The 11,398-nt window shown below is 37.2% G+C and overlaps 2 protein-coding genes across 2 annotated transcripts in view; one reads left to right on the top strand and one right to left on the bottom strand.

Annotated features, from left to right (window-relative positions):
* Positions 1 to 888: 888 nt before the first annotated feature.
* uts2a (urotensin 2, alpha) lies at positions 889 to 2,936 on the top strand (the record flags this gene model as incomplete). Its single annotated transcript, XM_079802033.1, has 4 exons — positions 889 to 994; positions 2,451 to 2,564; positions 2,680 to 2,723; positions 2,823 to 2,936. 4 exons carry the CDS (start codon positions 889 to 891, stop codon positions 2,934 to 2,936), a joined length of 378 nt encoding a protein of 125 aa, XP_079658159.1.
* Positions 2,937 to 5,814: 2,878 nt separating this feature from the next.
* Positions 5,815 to 11,398, bottom strand: part of camta1a (calmodulin binding transcription activator 1a) — a gene marked incomplete at its 5' end in the record, with an annotated part of 163,797 nt that continues 158,213 nt past the window's right edge. Inside the window, one exon of the mRNA XM_079801955.1 lies at positions 5,815 to 10,120. Coding sequence (XP_079658081.1) covers positions 10,088 to 10,120 — 33 coding nt within the window. The 3' untranslated portion in view covers positions 5,815 to 10,087. The remainder of the gene's footprint in view (positions 10,121 to 11,398) is intronic.

The following is an 11,398-nucleotide window of genomic DNA, read 5'->3' as shown; positions in this document are numbered from 1 at the left end:
TTTGATATTTTTTAATAGAAAACAAAACAAATATACTAAGAAAGTTTTTTTGCAGCATATGTTGTGTGTAATGTGCACTTGAAAAGTTATTGCATTGTGTTTAATGTTGAGAGCAATTCATCCTAACAAATTCCTCATTAAACCAATCTCACAATCAAAGCCTATATGAAGATCAACAAGTGCAGCCAGACTGTAAGTGACATCCATCCATCCTTTTAAAATGGCGCTTCATTTCTTACGTCTGCTCTGTCTGATTATACTCCACGCTTTGTAAATGTCAAATGTGTATCATTAATGCCATGTTGCCAGTGGGTGATAAACAAATGTCATTCTCTCCTCAGCAGATGGGTAATCTGGAGTTTATATCCCTGGTACTCTTGAACTTCATTGACACTGACAATCTCGTTAACATCAGTTTGTCTGCCTGAATTCCCAATAAAATCTTTTTTCCTATTCATCAGTTCACCAACCCTCATTGTGAATTTAAAGAGATAGATTTTCCTCCTTTTCAATGTGAAAGGGCTAGATTCATGGGCTAAATAAGACAGTTGACATATTCATAAAATCATCCCGGTCATAGACGGACATTTGCACACCTGTGTTCCCCAATTTACAAATTCAGTAAAACAGGTCAATGAGATTCAAAGGTGATAAAGCCACCGTGGATCTGCTACACCAGCCATCCTGATTTATTCACGGACATATTAACTCAACAGGAACCAATTTTTAAAATAAGAATAAAATATTTTGACTCTCAATAAAAACTTTGCATCCATTATGATTCACTCAGCTTTTGGTAGAGTGGAGTATATAAGATAAGAGACCATCCATCCACTCCATTCACCAAAGCCTGACCTAATAGGACCTTCATCTTCACCTGCTGCAGAGATGATGTGTAACCTGCTTCTGTCCTGCTCTGTCCTCCTGCTGTCCTGCAGTCATCTGCTAGCACATCCTGTTACAGACACAGCCGACATGACTTACAGCGGCCCTGGTGAGTGCATTCAAAACAATTATTCAGATGGCCATATTTTTCCCCATATATTTATGGTTGTTAAATATATATATCTGTGTGTGTATGTGTGTTTGTATGTTTTTGGCACCGTAAGCCCTTTTTTTTTCTTTACGATTTATGCATTTCAATTAATACAATTCCATCTAATTGAATTATCTTTAGATATTTTCATTTAATAATTGATCAAGTATTGTTCAATAAAAATATGTAACGATTATTAGTGTATATATATATACACCAATCAGGCATAACATTATTCATCATTAGGTGAAGTGAATAACACAGATTATCAAGGCATCTGTTACACTCTCAGAAAAAAAGGTACAAAAGCTGTCTCTGGGATGGTACCCATTAAAAAGGTTCAAATATGTATAATTTAGATACTAATATGTAAAATTTTGGTATATGTGCTTTTGAGGTACTAATAGGTACTCTTTAGGTACAAAGGTGTACCTTTTTGAAAGGGTCGGCTACCGCCCCAGTGACAACTTTTGAACCTTTTTTTTCTGAGAGTGTAGTGGTTGGGATATATTAGGCAGCAAGTGAACATTTTGTCCTCAAAGTTGATGTGTTAGAAGCAGGACAAATGGGCAAGCGTAAGGATTTGAGCGAGTTTGACAAGGGCCAAATGGTGATGGCTAGACGACTGGGTCAGAGCATCTCCAAAACTGCAGCTCTTGTGGGGTGTTCCCGGTCTGCAGTGGTCAGTATCTATCAAAAGTGGTCCAAAGAAGGAACAGTGGTGAACAGGCGACAGGGTCATGGTCCGGCCAAAGGCTCATTGATGCACATAGAAGGCTGGCCTGTGTTGTCCGATCAAACAGACGAGCTAATGTAGCTCAAATTGCTCAAGAAGTTAATGCTGGTTCTGATAGAAAGGTTTCAGAATACACAGTGCATCCCAGTTTGTTGCGTATGGGGCTGCATAGCCACAGAGCACTCAGGGTGCCCATGCTGACCCCTGTCCACCGCCGAAAGCGCCAAGTATATATATACATATATACATACACTGTATGTGTGAGTGTGTATTAATCATTTGATACAAAGTACTTATTGTGTACATATATTTTTTTTAAATACCTGCATGCAATTACAGCTGTAATTAATTTCTGTAAATTGATCAAAAATTAACCCGTTGACCCTTCCCCTACCTCTTAACCCACACTTAAACCTACCCTTACCATCAAACCTGTCCCTAACCGTACCTGTATCCCACCTCAATAGCAGCAAAAGTGTTTCGCAATAAAACATGAACACAATAAGTACATTGTGTATCCAATGTTTTTGATGCAAGTACTGTAAATCCAGTTAAAGGCACCTAATATAACGTGTGACCCAAAAAGGTAACATTAATTTTGTAATACTGGTGCCAAATAGCAATACAGGCAAAGTTGCAGTAGCTGATGAAATAGTGTCTGTCTGATTGCTGCTATAGATTCTGTGGAAGAGGCCGGCGTCGTCAGTCCAGATGATTTCTCTGTCTCTGATCTCAATGATCTCCTGCAGAGGGCGGCAGTCGTAGGATATTCCCCGCTGCTCAGCAGAGAGAGTGAGACTCATTCATCTCACACAGACGTTTAATCACAAAAGCTACAACTGCGCCATCTTTCAATGAAGGTTCTTCTGCAGATGAAAAACTAATGCTCATACTGTTCCTTTCACAGGTACTAAAATATCTGGGCAGATTCCTAAAGAGTCTCTTAGAGAGGTAAAGGAAATATAAATCTCTTAGCTTGCGTGTTCATGTGCATTATTTTTGTTGTATTACATTTACATGCAAATATGTGACCAACATCTTTCTCCTAAGTTTCTTTTAGAAAAACCGTATCGCCTCATCCCTCCCAGCGGTCTGTGGGGCAACAGGAGACAGTTCAGGAAGAGAGGCGGCAGTGCAGACTGCTTCTGGAAATACTGTGTTTGAGCCATTCGTGACATAGGCCTACTGAACAGAGCGACAGGGCTTTTATAGCTTTTCCTACCAGTATGGACTCACACACAATTATACAGGAGACAGTTGCTGATGTAAACCACTAACATGTAAAATATATAGGATTTTTCTTTTCTACATATCTTCAGCTTTAATGTTGGAATATTTGGATTCATTGCCAATACTATCTAAGAGACCACAATAGCTGTATGTTTTAAAACATATAACTCTTAAATAAATGCAAAAATAAAATAATAAAAAGCCTCCATTCTTTGTCCAGAGTTCATAATGTTCTTCTTTTATTTTTTTCGTCTTACAATGAGCTCTATAGAGAGCGTGCGATTTGAGTGTAAACCTAGTAGCTTTGGATTGATTCATTCAAGCATTTTCGAGACAGAAGAATTCCTCCAAACTATTCTTCAACCTTGGAGGCTGGACATCCACTTGGGGAGGACAAACGGTATCTAGATGCATCAACGGACTTACTGAACACACACACACACACACACACACACACACACACACACACACACACACACACACACACACACACACACACACACACACACACACACACACACACACACACACACACACACACACACACACACACACACACACACACACACACACACACACACACACACACACACACACACACCACAGTATGATATGTGTTAAACACCACTTGTCACTAAATTCATATAAAATAGCACATTTTAAAAATAAACACTTTTTTTGGTCATGTCTATAGGAACCAAGTAAAGCAGGGCCACCACTGGTACCATTCTGCTGCTGTATTATGTTTATGAGAACAGCAGATCAGTGGTTGTTTGATTACCTGCTGTGGACTCTTGAAGGCAATGCTCTATGTATTGATACTCCTAGACGTGGAAGGTCTCTCTTTTCCAAATCTTCAGTATTAGGCCAGAGAACCTCCGGAGAGCCCATCAGCTCTGTGTCTTGTCCTTCCTGCTCATTCACTGAAGTCATCGCTCTGAGGAGCTCTATCATCTAACAGCACCCACACAAGCAGCAGTTAAAACAATTACTTCCAATATTTCATAAACAGCCCGTAAACAAAAACGAAGTTCCTTTACCTCTCTGACAATGTGAGTGTGAACAGGCTGACTGTCGCTCCACCAGACACACAGCAGCAACAGACTGAGAGACAAGCAGAACGTCCTCTTCATTATATCTGTAAAACAGGTCTACCTCCTCATCATGAGAAAACATGAGAAAATCAATAAATTAGCCTTAAAATGATATTCACCCAAAATTTTCAATTTGTTGTGGAGCACCATTGACTTCCTAGATTTGTCAATGGTGCTCCACAACTGCTTGGTTACTGACATTTTTCAAAATAACTCCCTTTGTGTTCAGCAGAACAAAGAAATTCACACAGGTTTTGGACAACTTGAGAGTGTGTAAATAATGACATATTTTTCATTTTTGGGTAAACTATCCCTTTAAGGCAATAAACAAACTAAATAATGATTATTATATGGTATTATAAAAATATAATATTATATATAAATATTAATAATATATAATTATAATTAATTATAATAATGATGATATGCTATTAAATAAAAATAAAAATAAGCCATTTATAGTTATAATAATATATAATATATAATTATTTGATATACATAATAATGTAATACACATTGCTTATTATTAATCATGATAATAATTATATTATATATAAAAAACAACAACTTTGAAATAATAAGTAATATAGTAGGCTATAACTAGAAGTCTTATTAGCTATTAATATCTACTTAATATCTAAGGTTTAATGAGGCTCTATACAGAACCCTAGAGTTCTTGACTAAATTTTAAAGAACACTTTATGTCAAATTTTTTTATATATATAAGGAGAAATGTCTTAAATGATCACATTATGCTTCCATGTTTAAGAGGTTATTTCATTTTTTTGTGAAAAAGTATGTTTATAAAATGTAATTAAATAAAAAATATATTAAAACAAAATTACTTAATTAAAACTAAATCCATAAAATTATCCCATGATAGAATCCCCTAAAATGTTTTATAAAATATTTCAGGTATTTTCTTAAAAAAAATATATAAAAAATATTTCACTCATATTTTGATGATTTAATAGAACTTGTAGGGTCATTAAAATTTCTCTCATAATTGGAGAGAGGCATTTAACACATACATGTACACGTAGAGCAGCATTTTTCTATAATAATGATATAATGATAATAAAACACAAACAAGGAAATCATAACAGAATTACATGTAAATTATATATAACTGTCAAAAAATACAAAGACTTTGTTCCTTACCTGAGGAGCCTTCAGTGATTTTCCCAGATTGTTCTTGTTGTGCAGAAAACAGCGCTACACTGAGGTTAAGGAGTTGTCTTCACAATTTATATCCTGACCAATAACCACGTGTTTGGAGTCCAGAGGACCGTTACCTGGCCCATAAACCCTGCCAGTAACCGGCCCAATGACTGTTCTATCCTCAGTATTAAAAGCAAAAAATGCCTCTTCAGCACAAGCACAATTGCACACACAGCAGTCATTTCATAAGCTATCATTCCCATCAAGGGACCACACAAAATAACTAACCATTCGTTTAATCTCAATCTGAATAGAAGTAATACAATTTACTGTATGACCTTTCACCGATTCATGATTCAATGAATGTCATCATTTGGACCTAAAGGTAATTTATGGACCTAAAGGTCATCACTGTCATAGCATCTTCACTTAATGACAGGACGTAGTGCAATGCAGTGACCAACAGATGGCCCAACTGAGCCAACAAATTCATCCCATTATGCCCGGTTTCACAGTCTCTTGAGTTGTAAAAAGACACTAAATAACTTTGAAACCTTTTAAGTTTTTTCCCCTTTTATTATTTTACAGCAGAGAGAATATAAAGCATTCAGAAAACATCTTTCATATTTTAAGGGCAATTCAAAACATTTTGCATGGCTTCAGCAGCTGAATTCTCTTTTTTAACATATCCATCGATTCAGTGACTCTTTAACATGCACAATTAGAAAAATAAATTGCTCAACCAGGGGGGGAAGGAAGAAAAACAAAGACATTTAAAAAAGAAGAAAAAAAAAATCAGGGGTCATTAGGAAGGGAGAGGGCTACATTATCGGGAAAGACAGAAAAAAGACAGCTAGAGAGGAGAGGAAAAGTAGATCTAACACTAGTTTAACATGCAAAGTGTAGAGAGCCCCAAGTGTAGCTTGTAATAAAGGCAGGGCCGTTATTTTCTCGGTTTGAAAGGGATGAAAACGTGCAGCTCCATGAAGGGTGTCGTATAAGCACTGTCCTTAAAACTACTGCATTCTAATCTCACAATACTGGCATTTGCATAAGAGTTAGTCAGCTACGTGTGTCCAACAGATCGCTGTCCCCATTAGATCTACAGGTCTTCACTTCAGGAATTGCTTATTGCTCTGTGTCCATGAGAGGTGGGATGTTTGTTTCCCTTTTCTAAAGAATGGATGCGCAGGAAAGGCAGTCTCTGTTCTAATTTGGTGACGCGACAAACAAAAGTGATGATATGAGGTATCTCTTGTGGGCTGAGCTGTGATACCGTTAAAGCTGAACCAGAGTTGTCCAAATGAACCCGTATGCGACCAGATGAGGTTATAGTCTGGCGTTTATAAACTACAGCTATCCTTTTAAACGTCTATCTATGGCTATAATAACGTGGTGATGACGATGACGATGAATCGATCCGAGCAGCACTTTTTTCATTATTGTGAGACAGTATATCCACGGCAGTGTACGTGTTTATACAGTGACTATAGGATCCGGAGAAACATCCATGCGTATTTACACAAGCATCAGACGCATTCGTGCAGTTGATCACTCTTATACAACACCAGTCTTTTGACAAATCGCTTTTTAGGGCTACGCCAACTCAGCTTAGTTGATTTAAAAAAAGGTGAACAGCATGACATGTTCAGAATCACAGTAATTTCATCAGGACAGTCTGGCTCGTTTCCCAATAAGCAGCAACTAATTCTCAAGTGACCTGCTCTACTTCCCCCTTTTCTCCAGTTTGGCACCTGAGTTAAAATACAAAAGTGAACCGAGGTTTCATCTGCACTAGTGCCATGGACACAGTTCTGTGGCGCGTGTTTTTGTATGAGGTACACACGTTTTTTCAAAAACCTGTTTCTGTAGTGGAGTCGTTTTAAGAAATAGGAATGGAAATGGAAAGTGGAGTGAAACTGAATTCGACGCCATTTACGAAACGAAACAGGAAGCCAAATTTTAGCCTATTTGAGAAAAACAAAAACAAAACAAAAAACAGAAAAAGATTCATGCTGCCCCTGTAAATGTGAGTACGGACAATTTGCCAGCTTTTGTTCCGAAGCCATCGGTCTGTTTGAAGTTCTGCAACCCATGAAACCAGCTGCTTTACAGAACAGTATTTCTTCAACAAGTCTACCTGACTACCAAATCTACAAAAATAAGCATGCTTTGGGTGCTGTTTCAGCAACCCGGTTATCTATGTTACCCATGCAAGCATAATAAGACTCGAGTTGCCACCGCAGTGCATCAGCTGACAACCTAAACTGCTACCGGAATGATGAATGCAAGGCAAGAACCACCGGACTGAAATCTGCAGTCCTCGCGGGTTCATCTGGCAGTTCCAATAGAGTAATGAAGAAGCCATATATTCCTTGTGCGTTAAAACGAAATACACGGAGAAAGTAGGTAGGTAACGTAGGGGAAAATAAAAACGAACCGACTATAATTCACTTCTCGCTAATGCCAGTCCCTTGCAAACCTCACATGCAGACTGACACGGCTCGCTGGATTTAGAATATGATCAGGCACTTCCAACATAAGCACTCTGAAGAAAACATATTACATCTCTCGAACAGAGACGCGAATACAAAACATGACAAAAAAGCATTGACATGAGGGGAAACTGAAATATACAGATTTTTTAGTGCATTTTCGCATACTTTCTTCTTTTCAATAGCCACGGCGACATCTGCTGTTGAAAGTAACGTCACTGCAACACTGGTGAAATTGGCTGATCTTTGGAGGTCTATCAGGCCCTTCACGCCAACGTTTTAGCACCAAAAGAATCCCGTTTACATGCATAACAGAGAAGCTGATCTTTCAGTCAGTGTAGCAGTGTGGATTTCCAAAGAGGCTGTGTCATTATTTAAGCTTCTACAGTGTGTCTGTCAACTCAAAGGAATCCTTGCACATCTTGAACTAGACTGTCAGAACTGCCACTACCTCTGTGTTCATAACAGAAAAGCATATTTTACATCGTTTCACTGACATAATACAAAAGTATTTGGGCTTATGAAACACAAAACAAACAAATGTACAAATCAACTAAATGGGATATGTGATACACTTAAAGATCCTTCCTGAAATACACCACCACCACCACCATTCTTGACCGACAGTGTTCATGGGTTATGCATATTGAATGCAAGTGAATCTGATCACGTTTTACCTTATGATTATCTGTTCAGCAATGATTAACTTACTTCCTTTAAGCAGTAGCATTCACATTACTTGGCACCGTTGGCAAAATATTCTTGGTAGCCCCGAAAACAAAAACAAAAACAGATGTAAACATAACCTAATGATCATTTTGCCTTTTCTCCTACCTCATACAGTATTTTTCATAATTGCAGGAAAGTCATGCTTTAGCAAAATGTTCTTCTCAAGAACATTCAAAGGAAAATAAAATACTCTTATAGTGAAATAGTTTTACAGAGCATAGCCACTAATGCTTTTGAACTCTTTTTTTGTATCTTTGTTCGTTTTTGTCATGCACATACAGTAGCTTGACTTTATCCCAGGTATTTACACTATGTACAAACGATACAACCATACTTCTTAGGCATTCAAACAAAACTATACAAATATTCAGATTTTGACGCTAATCTGTTTTGATCCCTTTCAATGAGGAAAATAAAATATTTCTAAAATACAATCCTGCTTAGATAAATGTTTTACTTTGCGTACCGGCAACCTTCTTTATGTACAGGGACCGCTCAATTGTCAAAAATATGGATTTGTCTAACCCCGGGTGTGTCAAAGATATCAAGGCAATGCATGTAACTTTCTCTTAAACAGCTTTAGAAAACCTCTGAGGTTGATCTTCAACCGAACAAAAGCTTCACCAATGAGTATTTAACATTAGATTAACAAAAGAAAACATATTACAAACTTGCCAATAGTAAATGATGGGCGGAAGGGATGACATTTGGTGTCTCCAGTACATTAATGGAGTTGAAAACTATACAAACGAAAAGACTGTGGCCTAGTTTCAAGCGTGCGTAAGACAAGATCTGCCTGGAGCGATCCGTTGCTCTGTGATGAATACCATCGATCTGAAAATAGTTGTTGATTACAATTCTCTGTTTACCTATGCATTACCTATGCACAAAATTAAATCAGCATGACATGTCACCCAGGCCTGCTTGTTTCCCTCTTACATTCATTAGCAACCCAGTCTCCTTGTAGCTAAGAGAAGACGGGTGAGCGCAAGGGACAGACTGAAAGAAGTTTCAGATGAATTCGTTTGGCTGTACAAAAACTAATTCATGAATTATACATCATTTTTGGTAACAATTTTACCCACTAAACACATCTTTTTGAAAACTAGGAAATACACTCGGAACAGGTCCGGCCATGTTTCTGTGTCGACTCCATATTTTGTCACCATCTTTCTCTCTTCGTTTATCTTTTCTTTACGAGCCACTGAAGAGCATGACTTCCAATCTTCCATCCATTCTTTTTTTTTTTTCCCTTTTCAATTGGAACATTTTAATGCTCATTCAAAATGACAAATCAATCCATTAAAAAGTGCAAAAAATGCCACGAAGCAAATGTTGTTCCTCCTAAAACAACGTCCTTTGAGTTTGTTTTGATCAACAGCAGTTGCCTCTTTTCTTCATAAAACATAGAAGGAATAAAGAGATATGAAAAAAACGCAGTTGTTTAGTAGCCGAAGTATCAGTCAGTCATACAATAGTAGTAAGAGTTGCAGTGTTCTTGCTTTTTTTTTTTCCTCTTGTAAAACGTCTCTGGTTGAAACAGAAAAACTGAAAGGAAGAGTCTGGAGAGTAATGTCACATTGTGAGGGGGCTCTTCTGGACGCTCTCATGTTCCCTGGCCTTTCTCAATTCTCTCACTCTGAAAAACAACAGACAGACATTAAGGGACACAGGTTCAAAATCTCACATCACATTTTAGCATTTATCTCAGAGAGCAGAGAAGATCCAATCAAGCTGTGGATGAAACACAAAAGCAGATATTCATCAGAATGTCCAAGCTGCTCGTTTCTATACAATGAAAATGAATGTCTGTCTCTGATCATCATACATTGTATGGAAATAACACAGATGGACATTCTTCTAAACAACTCCTTTTGTGTTCCACCAAAAAACAAAAAGGAAGTCACACAGCCTTGGAACAAATGGAGGCTGATACCTTTAAACAGAAAAGAAATCTTTAAGTATCCATCCAGCACAGTGTAAAATATACCTTTGCATGGTTTATGCGGAACACTTTTTCAGTTTAAAGCTGCATCTTTATAAGACAATACACTACAGGTCAAAGGTTTGGGGTCTGTAAGATTTTTTTTATTCATGTTTTTGATTTATTGCATCAAATACAGCAAAAATAATAATATCGGGAAATATAAAATGTAATTTATATTACTGTGATGGCAAAGCTGAATTTTCAGCATCAATATATCGGTCTTCAGTGTCACATGATTTGCTGTTCAAGAATTTTTGTTGTTGTTGTTGAAAACAGTTGTGCTGCTTCATATCTTTGTGGAAACCATCAAAAATATATCTTTACTGTCAAGAATCATTGCTAAATAAAGGTATTCATTTAATTACAAAAAAAATCATACTGACCCCAAACTTTTGAATGGTAGTGTACATAATTTAACATCATTTTTTAATAATAATTTCTAAATCACTTGTATGAAAGAACATTGTTCCGGCCAGTGCTCTGTGCAAAAGTTCTCTCAGATCTTCACTGATGATTTGCCCCATTTTCTTCATTGCCTCATCTTGTAAGTAGATATTTAGGACAAAAAAGCTTAAAATAGTCTGCATTTCATTGAATACAAAACCAGTCTGAAACCTTCTCATCTTATAGTCTTTGACAAGAAAGTTGCCTGCTGTCTGCTGATTATTCTGTCTACTTCCTTTTGAAATACATCAAACATCTAATAAAATATGAGCAACTTTGTTTTTTCACCGTTTTGATTTGTTTAGCACAAAGATACGTTATCTACAACCAAACAATGAAAGAGAGATAGACAGTTCCCACTGCAGCATGTGCAATAAAACAGGCTTTAACTAGTCAGAACCAAAACACACAAGCCAGAGAGGCAGACAGTTTTCTCTAATGATCATCATCATCATCTTCATGCAACGTCGTTTACACCAAACAACC

Source organism: Gobio gobio (assembly GCF_949357685.1).
Source record: "Gobio gobio genome assembly, chromosome: 21".
NCBI classification, from domain to species: Eukaryota; Metazoa; Chordata; class Actinopteri; order Cypriniformes; family Gobionidae; genus Gobio; species Gobio gobio.
Note: the sequence above shows the minus strand (reverse complement) of the source record. Positions and strands in the feature narration are given on the sequence as shown.